The sequence below is a fragment of the Barbus barbus genome (assembly GCF_936440315.1).
Source record: "Barbus barbus genome assembly, chromosome: 29".
Lineage (NCBI taxonomy): Eukaryota > Metazoa > Chordata > Actinopteri > Cypriniformes > Cyprinidae > Barbus > Barbus barbus.
The window spans coordinates 30,051,096-30,073,373 of NC_136757.1; the positions used below are offsets into that span (position 1 = coordinate 30,051,096).

Below are 22,278 nucleotides of genomic sequence, written 5' to 3' on the forward strand. Positions count from 1 at the left end.
ATAATGAAATTGTTTGCTAATTAGATGACTTTTATTTGTAATCCTCAATGCATAATACTTCGGTGATTGATGTGCTCCTACTCAGAACTCTTTTTATTTGATCATTTAATATATCATATTAATTGTATTTAATTTTGTTACATTTTTTTTCTTTTTATAAAAATGTTAGATAAAGTGTAATGATTTCTTATTTACTGATTTATTTGATAATTTATTTGTTTCATTTTGGAAGAAAAAATGTTGCATAAAATGTATAGTGAACTTTTGTTATTTTTTGTTTGTTTTATAATTTTTTTTTGGGGGGGGGGTGTTGCAAATCATTTATACTGAACTTTTTTATTTAGTTTATAATTTATTTGTTTCTTTTTGAAAGATTTGTGTGTGTGTGTGTGTGGTTTTTTGCATGAAGTGTCTGTTAAATGATGAAGTGAGAAAGTGTATATGAATTTATTAAATTCTTTTGTTTTGTTTTGTTTATTGATGTTATTGCTGCTTTATTTCTAAGCTCTCTTCTAATAGTTTTGGTTCTATTTGTTCTACAGTGAAGCGTTTGTGACTGTGATCGGATGTTTTTAGGTGGGGCGTATTACCTGATCTCCAGGAGTTTGGGTCCAGAGTTTGGAGGATCCATCGGTCTGATCTTTGCCTTTGCCAATGCTGTCGCTGTGGCCATGTATGTCGTGGGTTTTGCAGAAACTGTCGTTGAACTTCTGGATGTGAGTATGAACGCAAAGGCCTTGGATGGATGATGATGAGCATGAAAGACTTCATGTTTCTCCATCAGACTCATGCATTAGTGTTTTTTGGTCATGCACCTGATTTTCGTTGTTTTTAAAAAAAATTTACATGCTTGCTATGATTGTTTGAGGGTGACAGACTGACATATATCATCTATATAGATTAATTCATAATGTTTTATGATGTAAGCACACTGCTGTCTCTGTGTTTGTCAGAGTATAGACGCTCTCATGACGGATGAGATCAATGACATCAGGATCGTCGGCACGCTCACCGTCATCTTGCTGCTGGGCATCTCTGTCGCTGGAATGGAGTGGGAGGCAAAGGTCAGTATATTCCTACATTCACATACTGGTTATATAGCTCTGCATCTTAAAAATATTCTTCTGATTTGCAAGAAAAGGCCTAATATGACCTAATTTGATGATGCTGAGTTCAAAGACATAAATTTCCATCATGCAGTTTTTTCATAAAATGAGAATAGTTTTAAAATTACATAATCTTTAATGCACTTATCAATTAATGCAATTATCAAAATGTATCATTTAACTTACAATCTGCAAAGGAGTGGAAAAAGAGAAAATCAGGGTTAGTTATAAAATAATATCATGTATGTGAAAGTGGGCTGAGAATTGATCAAATAGTTGCAATGGGTTTCAGATTCAGACAGGAATCATGCGTTTGTTGTGTTTTTCTTCTGATTGAGGGAGAATACAAGACAAATTCACCAAATAGATTGCTGTAAAAGCAATAATGCTAAGAAATGCATCATAGTTAATGAGAAAGTGTGACTCTCTCCAACAAAACAGACACTATTTTTGGAATCAGCAGCACAAAATTAGTCAGAAATAAAGTGTTGCAGTTCTGCAGATGTTGTAAGTCTCATGATGTCTTTGACAGGCTCAGATTGTGTTATTGGTGATTCTTGTTGCGGCCATTTTTAACTACTTCATCGGATCAGTCATCCCCATGAAGTCAAAGGAATCTCAAGGCTTCTTCAGTTATAACGGTGGGTCGTCTCTACTCATCTGCGATCGTTGACAATCATTAAAGATCAGTGCTGGAAGAACAAATCAATGACAAGTTCTGTCATTGTCTGTCTCAAAGCTGCCATAATGATGGAGAACATGGGTCCAGACTTCAGAGACGATGAAACCTTCTTCTCCGCCTTTGCCATCTTCTTCCCGGCCGCCACAGGAATCCTAGCAGGAGCCAATATATCAGGAGACCTGGCGGTGAGGATCATTTACTCTCACGCTTAAAAATAAAGGCTGTTTTCACAGTGATACCATAGAAGGACCATTTTTGGATCAATTCTAAAAAGAACCATTTCTGAACTTGGACCACAAAATTAGTCATAAGGGTCAGTTTTATGAAATTGAGATTTATACATCATCTGAAAGCTGATTATAAATAATCTTTCCATTGATGTATGGTTTGTTAGGATAGGACAATATTTGTCTGAGATACAACTATTAGAAAATCTAGAATCTGAGGGAGCAAAAAAATCTAAATATTGAGAAAATCTCCTTTAAAGTTGTTCAAATGAAGTTCTTAGCAATGCATATTACTAATCAAAAATGAAGTTTTGATCTATTTACAGTAGGAAATTTACTAAATATCTTCATGGAACATGATCTTTACTTGATACCCTAATGATTGTAGGCATAAAAAAATAAATAAAAACGTTTAAAAAAATAAATAAATGAGAAATGTATAATTTTGATCCATACAATGTATTGTTGGCTATTGCTACAGATATACCTGTGTTACTCATGACTGCTTATGTGCTCCAGGGACACATTTTTTCTTAATGTGAAGAACATTCTGAATCATCAACCTTTTTCCATTATACTGTAAAGAACCTTTAGTTCATTTAAATGTTAAAGGCTCTTCATGTAACCATTGATGCCCATAAAGAGGCTTTATTTTCAAGAGTGTATTTGAGTTTTGCTGTATTTTGTTGGTCATCACATCTCATAACTGCTGATTTCATCTCTCTAGGATCCGCAGTCAGCGATTCCTAAAGGAACTCTCCTGGCGATCCTCATAACTGGAGTGGTTTACATCGCTGTTGCCGTCTCGAACGGTATTTCAATGCAGTTCTTTCTCTGATTGTTCTGCACTCGTGGATCAGAGGTGATGTAATGGGTTTGCCATGTTTCTAGGCTCTTGTATTGTGCGGGATGCCACAGGCGATGATAACGACACCATAGTGGGCTCGCTGGAGAACTGCACTGATGCCGCTTGCACGCTGGGATATGACTTCTCCATCTGCAAAGAGGGCGGCTGCAAGTACGGCCTTCAGAACGACTTCCAGGTGTGTGACAGACATGCTCACGGCTATTATTATTATATGTGTCCCTGGAGCACAAAACCAGTCTTAAGTCGCTGGGGTATATTTGTAGCAATAGCCAACAATACATTGTATGGATCAAAATTATACATTTCTCTTTTATGACAAAAATCATTAGGATATTAAGATCATGTTCCATGAAGATATTTAGTAAATTTCCTACCATAAATATATCAAAACTTCATTTTTGATTAGTAATATGCATTGCTAAGAACTTCATTTGAACAACTTTAAAGGAGATTTTCTCAATATTTAGATTTTTTTGCACCCTCAGATTCCAGATTTTCTAATAGTTGTATCTCAGACAAATATTGTCCTATCATAACAAACCATACATCAATGGAAAGATTATTTATTCAGCTTTTTCATGAAAAAATGACCCTTATGACTGGTTTTGTGGTCCAGGGTCACATATTGGAATCCATATGCTGATGTTTAGAGTTGGGGAAGTTACTTCTAAAAGTGATGCAATACAATATCCACCTTTTCCCTAACGAACCTACTGCGTTTTAAATTATGGGAAGCACTTCTGGTTTGGGGAAGTTCCACTCAAAAAGACTGCAACAAATCATTTCAAATCATAAGATTGCACTGCAAATAATCATTATCTGTCATTATGACTGAATGGGCTGTAAATTTTCATTCATTTTCTATTTTCTGTCAGGAGAATAACGTTACATTTGACAATATCTATAACAACATCTATAGCTCTTTTCAGCACGCTGCATTATTTTCCTCTTTCTTTTGTATTCCGCTGTAAGTAAAAGAAAAAAGACAACATATTCTGTGCATTTGTGGTCTGCTCTCCCAATTTAATTATACAAATAATTATCTGAAATGCATTAAGAATCTTTCTTTTTTCTCCCCAAATCCTTGCATCTCTATTGTTTTCACACAGATGCTGTAAAATGTAATTGTTCTGAAATATAGGCATATATTACTATAATGATATTTAACACGTCTGTAATATTGCTGCGGTTAGAAGGAGCATCTTTAGGAGTTATTCATGGTGTGTTGAAAGTAATTTGTTAATGCTTATCCACTTTTAAGTTTCCTTTTAATGATCGATGGTTGAAGGGTGAGTAAAAAGATGTCACTTCATTATTATTGCATTCATAGAGCGATCCTTTTGCTGATTGCTTACAGTGTAAACAGAAGTTACTCCCATGTTTTGCAGAAAGTGTCATTGGGCATAAGAAAAAGGTGGATAACGTTACTCCCCCAAAAATGTACTTTGTATGGAAATGAATGTGTTATGTTACTTTTGTGTTATTGTTTCTCATCTTGGCTGGGCTTGCTTGTTTGATTTTAATATAATAAACTTTTATTTTGGCAGATGTAAAAGCCCTTTCACACCAAAAGTCAAATGAATAAGCCTCAGGCTGAAAGAAATGTAAATTCACATCTGTACAGTAGAGTAGCTCAAACAGACCTTTCAGCTGTGCTGCCGTTCTGGATTACATGAAGAATAAGACACAAGAGAAGAAATTTCAGCAGTTTCTTCCTGATCACAAAAAAAATAAACACAAATGTTATGTTTAACTAAAGTCATTTTTGCTTATTAGTATGGTTGAAGTGGATCATTGAGGGTCAGCAGTAAAGACATTGGTTAATAAAATTGTATTAAACACATTTGTGTTAACTAATTTAATTCTTGCATGATATTTTTGCATTTCCCTTTTTTATTGATTTGATCTGTTTTGAGTAAATGCATGTTGACATTTTGTAGACAGCGTCTCTGCACTTACTCCTGATTTCTCTCAACATGGCAACACCAGAGCTGTCAGTCAATGCATGGGAAACAAAGCAACTGGAGTTACTTATTTGAAAAAGTAACTCAGATATTTCTTTGTAATTTAAAAGTAATGCATTACTAGTTACTTAGGGAAAGTAATCTAATGACATAACTCACGTTACTTGTAATGCGTTACCCCCAACACTGCTGATGTTTTGTGAGAAGAGATGTGTTAAACGTTCAGCTTTACTGATGCTCTGTGTGATGCTAATGATCTTTCAGGCGATGAGTTTGGTGTCCGGCTTCGGGCCACTCATCACAGCTGGAATCTTCTCTGCCACTCTCTCATCGGCGCTGGCGTCTCTGGTCAGCGCTCCCAAAATCTTCCAGGTCAGGACACAAACAAACCTCCTTTTAAAACATTTCTTGAACTTTGCACTGTAAAAAATTATCGTGATTTTAACGGTAAAAAACTGTGAAAATGCTACAGTAAAAACCTGTTAAATGGTTAACGGTAAGTTCCTGTAAAAATTATGGGGGAAAAACGTAAACTGACGTTCCCTGAATTCCCTGCATTTCAAAATTTGTTTGAATTTGATGTTTTTTCTTTGAAATAACTATGTTTCTTAGTTTGTTCTTATCAGTTATGTTTATTAGGGTTGTATGTTACATCTAATGTTGTTAAATTAATGTTTAATGCATTTTTCAGTTTAATGAGTCTCACCATGATGGTGTTTAGTGCTTGTGTGAATGACACAATGCTCCTTCTATATATGTTATTATTTAAAAGCTGCATTTGGTGGTTATCTACAGTGGCCGAGAGAGCTCAATGCGCTGCAAATAGAAAAAAACACCTGCAAATTAAGAAAACAACTTAGTCAATTTTACAATACAGTGCTGCAATTGCTCACAACACAACCAAAAAAAGAAACATGCTGCAAATAAAATTCTTTATTTTTTTGTGTTGTGAGCATTTGCAGCACCTGGTGTCAAATTGATGAAGATGTTTTCTGGATTTGCTGGTGCTTTTTCTATTTGCATGTGTTTTCTGAAGATGCAGCGCATTGAGCTCTCTCGGCCACTGTAGTTATCAGTGTATTCCAAAGGTACAAAACAGATTTCAGTACTTCAATAGGTTGGTATATTAACATTATATCAGTTAATGAAATCACTGTACTTAACTGTAAATTTAAGTTAAACCCGTCAAACCTAAAATATTGTTACCGTATTTTTAATACAGCTTCCCTTTTTTACCGTAAATTTTACAGAATTGTTTTTTACAGTGTGGTAAAAAAGTTCAAGTTCAAATTCAAGTTTATTTGTATAGAGCTTTTTACGATACAAATCGTTGCATCATTTAAGGTACAGATCATTTAAGGGTTGGATCCAGACTGAAGCGTCTGTAATTCCTAGTTACCACGGGATGTTAATCAACAGAGAAACAAATAGAGACATAATTAGCGTAGCTGCTGTTCCATCTAAGCAAAAATGATTTGTTCAACCCAAGCTAAAGAATAATAATAATGTACATTTGATCAGATATAACTGCAGTACAAGATTATAAGATGCATTATGTGAATGCTTGGCTAAAGAGATGTGTCTTTAATTTAGATTTAAACAGAGAGAGTGTGTCTGAACCCCGAATGTTATCAGGAAGGCTATTCCAGAGTTTGGGAGCCAAATGTGAAAAAGCTCTACCTCCTTTAGTGGACTTTGCTATCCTAGGTACTACCAACCTTAGGGAGCGGGTTGCATTGTAGCGTGGTAGAAGACAAGTTAGGTACGCAGGAGCTAAACCATCCATCTGTATGCTGATGACACAGTAGCACATTCGGTGAATCAAGTCATAGAGCTCTTGCAAGAATCTTTTCAGTCATTGTCCAACTTAAAATTAGTTTTAAACTTAAAAAAAAAAAAAAAAGTATGCTCTTCACTCATTATTGCATTGAAACAGATCACCCTATTGTAACTTTACAAGGGGAATATACTGAAAGAGTAAATTGTTACAAATATTTCGGTGCATGATTGGATGAAAAACTTTTAAAAAGCTTAGACCAAAATTGGGTTTAAGAAATGTTTTCCTTTTGAAGCAAGACAGAGAATGATACAAAGTTTTTCCTCTCAGTGTTAGATTATGATGATTTGATCTATGCATGCACTTAAAAAGCTGGATTGTGTATTCCATGCTGCTTTATGTTTTGTGATGAGTGCCTCTTCACGCACTCCTCATTGTCAACTTTATTAATTGGTGGGATGGTCCTCTTTGTCTCAAAGGAGGAAAATGCACATGCTGTTGTTTATTGCTAAGGCATTGTCAGGTAAACAACCAATTTATATCTGTAATCTTTTATATTTTTATACCTGCAATTATAGCACTATATCTACTGTTAAACATCTTTAAAAGGTTCAGAGAGTATACTCAGACCTTGGCAAAACTGCCTTCTCTTTATTTGCTCCCTCATATATAACGAGTGTTATAATGCTGGAAACTCTCCCCTCTTTAAAAGTTTTTAAAAATCTCTTTTTTAAAAAGAGAGGGGTTGCAGGGCTAAATGTTGTTAATTTTATGTGTTTGTTTTTGTGCTGCCATTTTGGCCAGGACAGGAAGAAAGAGATTTTGCATATGGTAATAAATAATAAAATGTATCCCCATTTTGTGGGATATCCTCTGTCCAAAGATTTATTTTTCATAATCAACGACTTTTCATTAAATTCTGAATCTGTGTATAATCTGTAGAACTGACTCTTGGGTAAAAAAGGATGGATGGAAACTCGTAGCTAATAAAAGAGAGTTATGATCCGTTTCTTTGGTATACATAGTTATCATCTTTCCTTCCTGCTTAAGCGCTCACATATCCAGAAAATGAACTTTTAGGGGGCTCACTTCAAGGGAAAAGTCCAGTTCCTCTACAAAAGTATTTAAAACAGTCACAAAATCATGAGCCTCCTCCAGGTCTCCCAAAAAATGCAAAAAACGTCATCGATATATCTATACCATTTCATTATGCGAGAATAAAATGGATTGACATCACAATTATAAACATAGCGGTGCTCGAAATAACCCATGAATAAGTTTGCATAATTCGGGGCAAAAATCGAACCCATCGCCGTGCCATTCACTTGAAGATAAAAGTCCTTGTCAAAATTAAAATAGTTGTATTTTAGAACATAAGAGGCCATCTCGACTAAAAAGTCCGAAGGTGGAAAAGAAGTCTCATCACGTTCTGCAAGATAGTATGTTAGGGCATTCAGTCCATTTTCATGAGTAATGTTAGTATACAAACTAGATATATCCAAAGTTAATAACAACACCGTATCAGATAAATCTTGTAACTCAGATATCTTGTTAATAAAATCTGTGGAATCTCTAATATAAGAAGGTAATTTCTGTACAAATGGTTTAATAAAGTAATCCACATATTGGGATAAAGGCGATAACAGAGAGTTGGTTTGTGCCACTATAGGACGGCCAGGAGGATCAACCAATCTTTTGTGAATTTTCGGAAGAGTATAAAAAACAGGCATAATTGGATGCTTACAATATAAAAAATCTAATTCTGATTGTGATATCCAGCCATTAGTTTTGGCATTGTTTAGAAAAGACAATACTTCAGATTGATCAATTCTAGTGGAACCATGAGATAATTTTACATAGAACCTTGTATTTTGTAATTGAGAAAGGACCTCTTGTTTATAATTACACGTGTCTTGTACCACAATTGCACCCCCTTTTTCAGCAGGTTTTATAAGCAGGCCCGAATCAGATATAAGTTCATTTAAAGCAGTTCTCTCATTCAAAGACAAATTCTGCACACAATTCGTGTTCGAAACGGCACATGATTTTAAAACATCTTGTTCCACCACCCGACAGAAAGTATGAATCGCATGACAAAAGGTACTTCTAGACTTAAACCCAGTCTTAGGTAAAGAACAGGGAGCTGATTTAGAAAAGTAGTAACGTAAATTCAACTGTCTAAAACATTTAAACAGATCCACTTTAAGGCCAAACATATACACCCCACTGCTCGGCACAAATGATAGTCCTTTAGAGAACACACCAATTTGATCATCGGACAGTTCTTTAGAAGAAATATTGATTACCGCCTCTTTGAGAAGCTCTGAGTCAATGGTTGTGGCTGATCCCTTTGATGTCCTAATGACGTGTCGACATTTTTTCCTCTTCTGCGTTGTCGTGGAAGAGGGGCTCGTTGGTCCAAAAAAGGAACTGAGGCTTAGGCACTGGAGTCACTGTCCAAAGTGAAGTCACTCCCAGTGGAATAACTAGGGCCATCCCCGTGCGCACCCATATGCTGATTGAGGATTCTGATTCTGGAAATTTGAGGAGGATATTTGGTTTATTTCCACCATATATCTCTGTCTACAGTAAACGTCTGTATACTAAATGCACACGGGCTTCATCTGAGATTCTCCATGCATCTGTTGATTTCTCTGTTTATGTGTGTAGATTATTTAGTTTAATAAAAAAAAAAAAACAGAAGCATGCTGAGTCTCTGGTTTCAACAGCTCTGTGGTCTGATAAGTAATAATTAATGTGAAGAGCACAAGAAAAACACACAAAAACACATTAATTACCCATTTGCACATTTTTCCTGCCTGATTTCTTGACACGTTTCCTTTGTAATTTCACTATTTTCTCATCCACTGCAGTTATTTTTACTGTTTTAACATAAGAGCCCGATACAAAAGCTTGCACTTTCTGATGTTTATGCAGTGATTAACTATGATAAATTGTATTTTGAGTAATATATTCCGCAATCATCAGGTGAATCAGTGAGCGAGCATCATCGTTTTGTTTTAGGGACATATAACACCCTTAAACGTCACACGATCCTTCAGAAATCATATTTTGATTTACTGCTCCAAAAACATTTATTATTATTATTACATTGAAAACAGCAGAGTATAATTTTTTCAGGTTTTTTTGATGATTATAAAAAGTTCAGAAGAACAGCATTTATCTGAAATAGAAATCTTTTGTCACATTATAAATGTCTTTATCATCACTTTCAAGTGATGATCAGTTTAAAGCATCCATGCTAAATAAAAGTATTAATTTCTATAATTTTTGACTGGTGGTGTATATCAGTGTTTCCTAGAGCATATGATGTTTCATATAAACCTCATTCTGTTCTTCATGTTATCTTTTGTGATGATGGAGGTGTTTAATGTGTGTGGTTTTGTAGGCCTTGTGCAAGGATAAAATCTACCCTGGAATGCATGTGTTTGCCAAAGGATACGGGAAGAACAAAGAGCCTCTGCGTGCTTACGTCCTCACCTTCATCATCGGCCTGGCCTTCATCCTCATCGGTAAATTACACTCCACTCAATGCTGACTTATCTGCTTATACGCTAATGACAGAGACTGTGTCTAAAATCCAGTGTGTTGGTATTTCAGCTGAGTTAAACATCATCGCTCCCATCATTTCCAACTTCTTCTTGGCCTCTTATGCCTTGATAAATTTCTCTGTCTTCCACGCATCGCTGGCGAACTCCCCAGGCAAGTGATGAAACTGAAAATGAGCGTGATGTTTCTCCTCAGATCACTGACACTGGTCGTTTCAGACAGTATTGTGAGTAATTCACAGATTTCCGTCTGAACAGGGTGGCGTCCGAGTTTCAAATACTACAACAAGTGGGTGTCGTTAGCCGGAGCCGTGCTGTGCTGCGTGGTGATGTTTGTGATCAACTGGTGGGCGGCGCTGCTCACCAACGTCATCGTCCTGGCGCTCTACATCTACGTCAGCTACAAGAAACCAGGTCTTTTCTGTTTTCACTTAATTTCTATGATTATGTGATAACACTTTACCAAAAGGTCTCATTTGTCACAATAAAATTTGAGAATGAACAGATCTTGACATATAAGTGCAGCAGTTTATCAACAAAGAAAAATCTGGAAAAATCAGAAAAATGCACATATGATTTGTTCACAATAAGATCAATAATATGCCTTTTTTAATAGGTAAAAATGTATGTATGAATTGTTCGTAATAAGACTGATAATATATTTTTTTTAAGTGAAAAATGCACATATGAATTGTTCGTAATAAGATCAATAATATGCATTTTTAAAAAGTGAAAAATGCACATATGAATTATTTGTAATGTTGAGCATGGAAGTAAGGGGGGCTGAGAGGAGACTGAAGTTCAGAATGAACCTCCGGTAGAAATTTGCAAAGCCGAGGAATCGTTGCAGTTCCTTTACTGACTGAGACTTGGACCTTCCCCTGGTCCATCTGGATCCCATCCGCACTGAGGATGTAGCCGAGGAACTGGACCGTGGGGCGATGGAACTCACACTTCTCGAGCTTCAGGTAGAGGTGGTGTTTCCTGAGTTGGCGTAGGACTTGCGTCATGTGATAGCGATGTTCAGTCAAGTTCCGGGAGTAGATCAGGATATCGTCTATGTACACGATGACAAACCGGTGGAGGAACTCCTGGAACACCTCGTTCATAAACCCCTGGAAGACGGACGGAGAGTTGGAAAGGTCATACGGCATGACCTGATATTCATAGTGGCTTGAGGGGGTAATGAACACCATCTTCCACTCGTTGCCTTCCCAGATACAAACGAGGTTATAGGCGCTTCGCAGGTCCAGCTTCGAGAAGATGCGGGCCCCACGGAGTTCCTCGAGGGTGGCCGGAACCAGGGGATGAGGATAAGGGAGCTTGACAGTGTGATCATTGAGGGTCCGGCAGTCGATGCAGGACCGCAAGCCTCTGTCCTTTTTGCCCACGAAGAAGAAGCTTGAGGCCGCCGGAGAGGTGGAAGGATGAATGAACTGTTGTTGGAGAGCCTCCTTGATGTAATCCTCCATCGCCTTGCGCTCTGGGATGGACAGGGGGTATACTCGACCCTTGGGGAGTATAGCTCCAGGCAGCAGGTCAATGACACAATCCCATGGCCGGTGCGATGGTAACTTTGTGGCTCCCTGTTTGCTGAACACATCCTGGAACGCCATGTAGTCAGATGGGATTGTCGGAACCTCACGAGGTTTGGGGCTGTCCACTAGGGTGGAATGAACTTGGAGCTTCGGGTTATTAACCAGGGGTACAGGGACGTTGGCGAGACAGTTTTGGATGCAAGTTTTACGGAGGATCTCGCTGGTATCCCATCTGACTTCGGGGGAGTGTTGAGATAGCCAGGGGCGTCCCAGGATGATATTGACGGTGGGTCCCTCCAGTACCAGAAAGGAAATTCTCTCCTGATGAAGACAACCTACTTGCAGAGTGAAGGGCGGAGACTGGAACTTGATGTGCCCACGCCCGAGCGGTTTTCCCTGTATGGTCTCGATCTTCAGCTCGGCCTGTCTCTGGCGGGGTAAATTAAGCTGTTTTAGGAGGGCTTGTGAGATGAAATTGCCTGAGGATCCCGAGTCCACGAGGGCGGGTACTGAAATGAAATGACGTGGGGTGAGAAGGGGATCCAGAGGTGGAGCGTGGAGACGGTGGAGAACTGGAGCGGTGGAGAACAGGTATAGGAACAATGGAGCAACTGGTAAGTAGACAAAAGGTAAGTGGGTCAGGTTAGTCAACATGGAATGTTTGAGACCAGACAGTGAGTGAACGAGAGGAGTGCAGGGATATAGTGCTGTTGATGAGTGCTGACAGATGGCGGTGATTAGAAATCAGGGGATTGGGATCTGGTCAGTGTCGTTAGTGGAGACTGCAGTGACTGTGGTGACTCTCTGACAGTAATAAGATCGATAACATGCATTTTTAAAAAGTGAAAAATATACACATGAATTGTTCGTAATAAGATCAATAATATGCATTTTTTAAAAAGTGAAAAATGCACATATGAATTATTTTTAATAAGATTAATATGCATTTAGAAAATATATAGGGTGAATTTTTAGTTCATGTCGACTAATGCAGTGCTGTAAATGACATGGAGTAACGATAAGCAATATTATTTTCACAGCATTTAATATATGTACAGTATTTGTTCATGTTAGTTAATTAAAATGCCAGTTGTTCATTGTTTGTTCATGTTAGTTCATTAACTAAAGTTAATGTAGCCTTCCTGTAGATCATGGAACTGATAAAATGTATATATTGAATGCATCGTGAGTCAATTTGGATAAAAGCGTCTGCCAAATGCATAAATGTAATTGTAGTTCATGATAAAGGCATAGTTCAGCCCCCAATGAAACTTCTATCACTATTTACTCACCCTCGTGTTGAATTTCTTTCTTCTGTTGAACACAAAATAAGATATTTTGGAACAATGAGTGTAACCAAACAGTTACCGGTAGCCAATGACTTCCATAGTATTTTTTTTCCCCCTGATATGGAAGTCAATAGCTAGCAACAACTGTTAGGTTGCCAACATTCTTCAAAACATCTTTTATTTTCCACGGAAGAAAGCATCTCATACAGGTTTGGAACAACATGAGGGTGAGTAAATGATGCCCATTTTTATTTTTGGATGAACTGTTGATTTGAATTGTAAAGTGTTATCAGTTATGTTATAAAGTCATAAATCATAACTGAGTGGCAAAATGCATCTTTCTGCTGCAGATGTGAACTGGGGTTCATCGACACAAGCACTGATGTACAACAAGGCACTGACTCACAGTCTGCATCTCACGGGGGTTGAGGATCATATCAAGAACTTCAGGTGATGCACTGACAGTCATATGTGACTATAGACACCGAAAACCTCTCTGAAATAATTTTTCCCATGCACAGGCCTCAGTGTCTCTTAATGTCCGGATACCCAAACTCAAGACCGGCGCTGCTGTATCTAGTGCACGCTTTCACCAAAGACGTGGGCTTGATGGTCTGTGGCCACGTGCGCACAGTATGTAATTTCAATGAACATTTGACACATTATCTTTGCAGTTATGAGCAGTTAGTTATACAACCAAACATGCACTTGTTCTTCAGGGTTCCCGCAGGTCCTTTAAAAGTCTTAAATTTAGTTGTATCAAATTTAAGGCCATAAAAAGTCTTAAATTGTACAAGAGAGTTAATTATGATTTCATCTTAAATTGAATTGTGGTACGGAAAGACCAGAATTGCGATATGGCTCAATGTGACGATTAAACTTCAAAAGGCTATGATTTCATTGAATAAACACAAGCGCTGCATGTTTCAAAGTCTGGTGCTGCACTGCTTTGTGTATAGCCATTACCGGGAAAACAGTTAAATTTCTGCCGTTCCGAAAGTGCCACCTGCTGGCAGAGAATTAATGTGCATTTTCAATCTGCTGTTTTTGTTCAGACCAATGTGAAAATCCACCCATGTTTTAACCCTGCAAACACACAGAGCTGTAAATATGAACTGGTGGATCAATAAGAAGATAATGAATTGTAAAAATCTGAACAGTAAAATGTATTTATGTTTTTATTGATAATACTTGTTTAAATCAATATAATAATTAATACTTTTGACTCTTAAAATGGTTTAAAGACTGAAATGTGAAGTGTATCATTTTATAAAACTTTTTGTTTTGTGAAAACTTGTATCTGAACTGTAACTCATGGTTTTTACAGTCATTTTACAGTTTAGTATGTTACTATAGACATTGCACTACCCCACTTATACTGTGTTAATTTTATCTTAAAAAAGGTCTTAAAAAGTCTTAAATTTGGGCTTAAAAATCCAAGAAACCCTGGTTCTTGAATTTTCCCGCAGGGATACCGTAGGCCGAACTATAAGGACATGATGAACGAGCAGGTCCGCTATCAGCGCTGGCTCCTGAAGACCCGAATCAAAGCCTTTTACACTCCTGTGTTTGCTGATGATCTCAGACAAGGAGCCCAGTATCTCCTGCAGGTCAGAATGGAAATATGACAGATTGCGTAACAAAGAGCTCATGTAATGAACTGAATCAGAACTCGTTTAAAACTGATGTTGTTGCAATTTATAGACCACTGGTTTGGGTCGCTTAAAACCCAACACACTAGTGTTTGGCTTTAAGAACAACTGGAGGGACTGTGAGATGAAGGATGTGGAAACCTACATCAACACCATCCAGTGAGTCTAACTGTGTGATGCTCTTCATGTCTTCATCTTTAAGAACTGAAATCTTCCTCTGAATGATCGCTGTGTGTGTTTCAGTGACGCGTTTGACCTGCAGTTCGGGGTGGTTCTTTTGAGACTGAAGGAAGGTCTTGACATCTCTCACATTCAAGGTCGAGTTTCCTGGCCAAAAGTGGGCTAAAGTGTAAATGGTTTGAGTCTTTTCATCAGTGATTTTTAAGTCTGCTTCTATTGGTCTTTCTTCAGATGAATTTCAGACCTCGCAGGAGAAAGCTCCTGGAATGAAGGATCTCTTGGTGTCCATCAACATCAAAGACTTTGACAGTGATTCCTCAAAACCATCATCTAAATCCACCAGCTGTCAAAGCAGCCCGCTCATCTTCAGAGGTCAGAAAACCATGACGTACTGCACATTTAAAAGTTCATCAAAAAATGTGCTGAAAATGTTCTCACCCTCAGGATCATCCGAGATCAGGATGAGTGTGTTTCTTCATCAGGTTTGTAGAAATGTGTCTCTGCATCAGTGTGTCAGCAATGGATGCTCTGCAGTGAATGGGTGCCGTCAGAATGAGAGTCCAAACAGCTGATAAAAACATCACAATAATCCACACCACTCCAGTCCATCAGTTAACATCTGGAGAACACAAAAGATTAAACTAATCCAGCATTATGACGTTTTTAACTCAAATACCATAGAGTCCATAATCCATAATAACTCTTCCTCCAGTGAAAAAGTGTTCTGCTCTGAATCAGGAGAGAAATCTGCACAGATCAAGCAGCGTTTACAAGACAAAACAGCTCTAAACAAATATGTGGCTGGAGTTTGATGTGAGAGACAACACCAGAACACTTTTTCACTGGAGGAAGAGTTATTATGGATTATGGACTCACATTTGAGTTTAAAATGTCTTAATGCTGGATTTGTATCAGCTTTTGTCTTCTCCAGATGTTAACTGATGGACTGGAGTGGTGTGGATTATTGTGATGTTTTTATCAGCTGTTTGGACTCTCATTCTGACGGCACCCATTCACTGCAGAGCATCCATTGCTGAGACACTGATGCAGAGACACATTTCTCCAAATCTGATGAAGAAACAAACTCATCTACATCTCTGATGACCTGAGGGTGAACACATTTTCATTTTTGGCTGAACTATTGCTTTAGAATCAGAATCAGAATGAGCTTTATTGCCAGGTATGTTTACACATACAAGGAATTTGATTTAGTGACAGTAGCTCCACAGTGCGACAGAATGACAGCTAATGGACAAAAATTAAAATAAAATAAATAATGTACAAATATACAAAAATGGACAATGTGCCAAATAGCACAAACACAATATACAAAATAGACAATTCGGTATGTGCAGGTATGTTAGGTGGAAATTTGAAATGTAATACGTATGTGTGTAAAATAAAAATAAAAAGTGTGATAGTGTTGTGTGTTTCATGTTTATTGTTAAGAGTTCAAGTGTTCATGAGATGGATTGCCTGAGGGAAGAAACTGTTCCTGTGTCTGGTCGTTCTGGTGCTCAGAGCTCTGTAGCGTCGATCAGACGGTAACAGTTCAAAGAGGGAGTGTGCTGGATGTGAGGGGTCCAGAGTGATTTTACCAGCCCTTTTGCTCACTCTGGATGAGTACAGTTCTTGGAGAGTGGGGAGGGTTGTACCAATGATTCGCTCAGCAGTCCAGACTACCCTCCGTAGTCTTCTGAGGTCAGATTTGGTAGCTGAGCTGAACCAGACAGTTATAGAAGTGCAGAGGATGGATTCAATGATGACAGAGTAGAACTGTTTCAGTAAGTCCTGTGGCAGGTTGAACTTCCTCAGCTGGCGAAGAAAGTACAACCTCTGCTGGGCCGTTTTCACAACAGTCAGTGTGAATGTCCCACTTCAGGTCCTGAGAAATTGTGGTGCCCAGGAATCTGAATGACTCCACTGCAGTCACAGTGCTGTTCATGATGGTGAGTGGGGGGAGAGCAGGGGGGGGTTCTCCTGAAGTCCACTATCATCTCCACAGTTTTGAGCGTGTTGAGCTCCAGGCTGTTAAGACTGCACCAGACAGCCAGCTCCTTAACCTCCTGTCTGTAAGCAGACTCGTCACCGTCCTGGATGAGGCTGATCAGTGTGGTGTCGTCTGCTAACTTCAGGAGCTTGACAGAGGGGTCTATAGATGTGCAGTCGCTGGAGTAGAGGGAGAAGAGCAGTGGGGAGAGAATGCAGACCTGAGGAGCTCCAGTGCTGATGGTGTGGTTGCTGGATGTGTATTTTGCCAGTCTCACTAGCCGCTGCCTGTCTGTCAGGAAGCTGTTGATCCACTGACAGACGGAGGTGGGCACGGAAAGCTGAGTTAGTTTGGGCAGGAGGAGGTCTGGAATGATAGTGTTAAAGGCCGAGCTGAAGTCCACAAACAGGATCCTCACATAAGTCCCTGGTCTGTCCAGATGCTGCAGGATGAAGTGCAGCCCCATGTTGACTGCATCATCCACAGACCTGTTTGCTCTTTAGGCAAACTGCAGGGGGTCCAGTAATGGTCCAGTGATGTCCTTCAGATAAGCCAAAACCAGTTTTTCAAATGATTTCATGGCTACAGACGTTAGGGCCACAGGTCTGTAGTCATTAAGTCAGTAATTTTGTGTTTCTTTGGGACAGGGATGATGGTGGAGCGTTTGAAGCATGAGGGGACTTCACACAGCTCCAGTGATCTGTTAAAGATCTGTGTGAAGATGGGGGCCAGCTGCTCAGCACAGGATTTCAGACAGGCTGGTGTCACTCCGTCTAGGCCTGGTGCCTTCCTTTTCTTGTTCTTTTTGAAGACCTGGCGCACGTCATCTTCTCTTATCTGCAGTTCAGGTGTGGGGGAGAGGGGGGTTGCAGGAGGTGTGAATGGTGTTTTTTCAAGTCTACAATAGAACTTATTTAGATTGTCTGCCAGTTGTTGATTCTCCACAGTGCTGGGGGATGGTGTCTTGTAATTGGTGATGTCTTTCAGACCTTTCCACACTGAAGCCGTGTCACTAGAAGACAATTGGATCCTTAACTTCTCGGAATAATTCCTCTTTGCCACTCTGATCTCCTTTTCCAGTGTGTGTTTGGCCTGTTTATATAAGACTCTGTCCCCATTCCTGTAAGCATCTTCTTTGGCCCGACGGAGCTGTCTGAGTTCTGCAGTGAACCACGGTTTGTCGTTGTTATAAGTTAGATGAGTCGTGGTAGGAATGCACATATCCTCACAGAAACTGATATAAAATGTTACAGTCTCTGTGAGCTCGTCCAGATAGTTTGCAGCAGCTTCAAAAACACTCCAATCAGTAAGGTCGAGACAGGCTTGTAAAACCCGCTCTGTCTCATTAGTCCATCTCTTTTCTTCAATGCATGAATGTACAGATTTGTATTCTTCAGAACATCATGTTCAATGAACTCAGGGAATTAGTTCTGATCTTGTTCTTAAATTCATGACGAATATACATTTTCCGTGAAATGGCTTTGAGCATCTCAGATTCGTGTTAATCTGTATCTGGTAAAATGATGCTAATTTCTCTTCTTTAATGATGCATGTGTGATTTCAGACACCAAGAAGCCTCCGATGCAGCTCAGTCCTGCGGATGAGAAACTTCTGTCTGCCAGTCAGCAGTTCCAGAAGAAACAGAGCAAAGGAACCATCGATGTTTGGTGGCTGTTTGACGACGGAGGTAAAGAGTTTCTGTTTCAGTGTAGTTTGTGCTTGAATTTATTGCCTTTATTATACTCACTGAGAGTTTGTAGCTTTAAGAAACGACACTGTGATTGATTACTCGTTGTAGGCTTGACACTTTTGATACCGTATTTGCTAACCAACAAAAAGAAATGGCGCGACTGCAAGATCCGTGTGTTTATTGGAGGAAAGATAAACAGGATTGACCACGACCGCAGAGCGTGAGTATAACCTGTGTTAAGAACATGCAGTTATACTCATATCAAGTGTATTTCATTCCTTTTGCGTAGTTTTGTAAAGAAATTAATTTGTAGGCACATTTATATTCCTTTACAAAATTAATTTCAGTCATTTAAACAGAAGCCTTTAGACCTGAGTAGCGTTGTCAAACGATTAATCGCGATTAATTGCATCCAAAATAAAAGTTTTTGTTTATATATTATATGTGTGTGTGCTGTGTATATTTATCATGCATATTTAAATACACACACATACAGTATATATTTTGAAAATACTTACATGTATATATTTATATAATTTATATATAAACATATTTAATATACCAATATAAGATATTTTTTTCTTAAATATATACATGCATCTGTGTGTATTTATATATGCATAATAAATATACACAGCACACACACATTTTTATTTTGTATGTGATTAATCGCGATTAATCATTTGAGAGTACTAATTGGTAGTTTAACTTATAAAATAGTTTAAATAATGGAGATAATCTGCTGGAATTCATTTAGTGAAAGCTTTTGGTCTTGCGCAGAATGGCGGCGTTACTCAGTAAATTCAGGATTGACTACTCTGACATCACTGTTATTGGAGACATCAACATTAAGCCAAAGAAGCACAAGTAAGTTTAGATCCATTGGCTAATAATGAGGATGTTTTGCTCCGGTATCCACGAGAAACAGCTGTTGTTTGATGTTGTGCTCAGCAAGAAGATGTTTGAGGAGATGATCGAGCCGTACAGACTGAAGGAGGACGACATGGAGCAAGAAGCCGCTGAGAAACTGAAGGCTGAAGAACCCTGGAGGATCACAGATAATGAGTTGGAGCTCTACAGGGCCAAGGTTTCTATCTGTTACTCTTCAGGAGATGTGATGCTCTCGTATTACTTTGATATGGAGCTTCACACGTCTCAGTCCCATTATGTCTCTAATGTGTCATCTGAACAGTGAGAACTAATCAAAAAGACGACTTTAGACACGGCTCTTTCACCAGCCTTATTTCATTGCACAGATCTTATTTAGAACAAGTTACACTGTTTAAAGAAAATATACTGGAACCAATTGATTTTCATGATGATCTGATCTTAAATGTCCCCATTCTGCCATCACAAAACATCACAGTAAAATACTCTGACAGTGCTTTCTGTGCTGCTACTGAATTACATTTTAGAAATGATGTTTTAGTTGAGTTACTTCAGTTTAAGTTTGAAACATTAGTACCACAAAATAATACAAAGACAAATAAACATCATTTCTATTGTGCAATTCTCACTAGTTGCACACAACAAACATACAGTGTGAACAGTGTAGTCTGAACAAATGACTCCTAAGAACTGATTCTTCTTAATGAATTAATCAAAAAGACTCATAAATCTATGGAAGCCCGCTTTAGCCACTTAATAAAAATAAATAAATTGCACGTTTATATCTGATAATTCAGACTTTTTTATCGCAAATTCCGAGTTTACATCTTGCAATTCTGACTTCTTTTCTCAGAATTGAGCTATAAAGTTCAATTCTGAGGGAAAGAAAGACTATTTTATTACAATTTTCTTAGAAAAACTTTATATCTCAACAGTTCTGACTTTATAACTCGCAATTGCATGATAATATCTTTTATATATTTGATAATATATTTTCTTACTTAGTATTTTTGTCTTGTTTTCTAGTATAAATATCTAAACATTGTTGAATCAAGATGCATTTACTGGACAAGTAAAATGATTTAAGATATTGAGTAAGAGTAAGAGAATATTTTTTTGCAGCGTACATTCTCATCTCAGATCTTTTAGAGTGAAACAGCATCTAAAAACATGGTGGTCAAGCTAAAAGAATTTCAGCTTTTTAAAAAACACGTCCCTAGACCTTGTGTTTTTATCCTTTCCATTGCCCGTGTGTCACATTTTTGCTTTGTTCTGTGCGAACGACTCCAAGTAATGTCTGAAATAGCATCAACATGTAAGTGACATCAGTTCTTACTCTTCTTTCATTTAGTCGAATCGCCAGATCAGATTGAACGAGCTTCTGAAGGAACACTCGAGCACAGCCAACCTCATTGTCATGTAAGTACTGACCACACATTTAACACATAAAACACTTCATTTGAAAGTATATGGCCCTCATGAAGCACACAGGTGCCTTGATTTGATTCATCTGAGTATCTGATTCATTTGGGTTTGACAGAACCATGCCGCTCGCCAGGAAAGGAACGGTGTCCAGCGCTCTTTACATGACCTGGCTGGACACGCTATCTAAAGATCTGCCACCAATACTTCTTGTCCGAGGAAACCATCAGAGTGTTCTGACCTTCTACTCATAGAGAGAATGTGAAGTGACTGTGTTACAATCAGTACATTTGTTTATTGACCAGATTTGTGCCTCGTCGTCAAATCGACTGACAGTATTTTTACTATATTGAGCTGAAATAACCAATGCTACCGAAATGTTCGTTTATTTGTTTATATATGTTTAATGTAATGACACTTATCTCAAAAAAGAGCAGATAAAATGATGCTTGAAATAAATTTAAAGGGACAGTTCACCCAAAAATGAGAATTCTGTCATCCTCAACCTCAAGTTGTTTCAACACAAAAGAAGATATTTTGAAGATTTGGAACAACTTGAGGTTGAGGATAATAACAACATTTACATTTAAACAACATTTAAACAACATTTAAATTTTTGGGTGAACTAACCCTTTAATGCCCATTTTTGCACTAACACTCTGAGGATTAAAGTATTTTTTTTTAATCCAGAACATTGATGCCATTTTTCATTGCCAAGCCTGAAATGAAATTCTTGCCTCCTACAGTCAAACTCACTCTGAACAAAGGCTGTATTTGAGCTTATCTTCATCATATCTTCAAACGCCGTCTGTTCCAGCTGCTGTTCTTAGACGCTGTTAGATTTACTAAGAACCTAATGCTGATCATTCTGGAGAAAGTGGGTTTGCACACGTCTTAGTTCCAATGCAACACTGTTCTAGATGAGAGAGGCATTGAAAGATGCAATGCATTAAATAAATGGCTTTGATTTTAACTATATCATTTGTGTTTTCCATGCATTATTGTATCATATATAATATACATATATATTAAAACAAATACTGTAAAATTGCAGCTAAACTGTGAGAAATGTTTAGTCAGGGTAATGGAAAATGCGTCTGCTAACTAATACACACATACACCATACGCCCTTTTAGTTCATTACACTTGTTTGACTTTTAATCTAGATTTACACTCTGAATTGAGCAGAAATTACAGAAACAATTGTTTCAGTTTAAAGGGTTTGTGCAGGTTTGATGAAGCCAAATTTAAGACTTCAAGACCTTTTTAAGACCAAGTAAGGAATAAATGGAAGGGAACGCAATATGTCAAAATGTTGTGGGTTTTTTTTGGTACATGCATAAATTTCTGGCATGAGAACAGAAAACATTTAAGACTTAACAATAAATAATAATAATAATGTGTATGAATCTGGAACAGAAGATTTATGCACAGAT

The 22,278-nt window shown here is 38.0% G+C and overlaps 1 protein-coding gene across 1 annotated transcript in view; it reads left to right on the forward strand.

Annotated features, from left to right (window-relative positions):
• Positions 1 to 21,819, forward strand: part of LOC306849359 (solute carrier family 12 member 2-like) — a gene marked incomplete at its 5' end in the record, with an annotated part of 29,521 nt that extends 7,702 nt beyond the window's left edge. The window contains 22 exons of the mRNA XM_079384317.1: positions 577 to 716; positions 954 to 1,064; positions 1,639 to 1,747; positions 1,846 to 1,973; positions 2,743 to 2,827; positions 2,907 to 3,058; positions 5,112 to 5,219; positions 10,034 to 10,157; positions 10,246 to 10,347; positions 10,452 to 10,607; positions 13,371 to 13,470; positions 13,542 to 13,653; positions 14,490 to 14,630; positions 14,725 to 14,831; positions 14,916 to 14,989; positions 15,084 to 15,224; positions 18,407 to 18,529; positions 18,641 to 18,752; positions 19,313 to 19,399; positions 19,484 to 19,619; positions 20,772 to 20,839; positions 20,961 to 21,819. Of these exons, the coding sequence (XP_079240443.1) occupies positions 577 to 716; positions 954 to 1,064; positions 1,639 to 1,747; positions 1,846 to 1,973; positions 2,743 to 2,827; positions 2,907 to 3,058; positions 5,112 to 5,219; positions 10,034 to 10,157; positions 10,246 to 10,347; positions 10,452 to 10,607; positions 13,371 to 13,470; positions 13,542 to 13,653; positions 14,490 to 14,630; positions 14,725 to 14,831; positions 14,916 to 14,989; positions 15,084 to 15,224; positions 18,407 to 18,529; positions 18,641 to 18,752; positions 19,313 to 19,399; positions 19,484 to 19,619; positions 20,772 to 20,839; positions 20,961 to 21,096 (2,552 nt within the window). The 3' untranslated portion in view covers positions 21,097 to 21,819. The remainder of the gene's footprint in view (positions 1 to 576; positions 717 to 953; positions 1,065 to 1,638; positions 1,748 to 1,845; positions 1,974 to 2,742; positions 2,828 to 2,906; positions 3,059 to 5,111; positions 5,220 to 10,033; positions 10,158 to 10,245; positions 10,348 to 10,451; positions 10,608 to 13,370; positions 13,471 to 13,541; positions 13,654 to 14,489; positions 14,631 to 14,724; positions 14,832 to 14,915; positions 14,990 to 15,083; positions 15,225 to 18,406; positions 18,530 to 18,640; positions 18,753 to 19,312; positions 19,400 to 19,483; positions 19,620 to 20,771; positions 20,840 to 20,960) is intronic.
• Between the last annotated feature and the right edge of the window lie 459 nt (positions 21,820 to 22,278).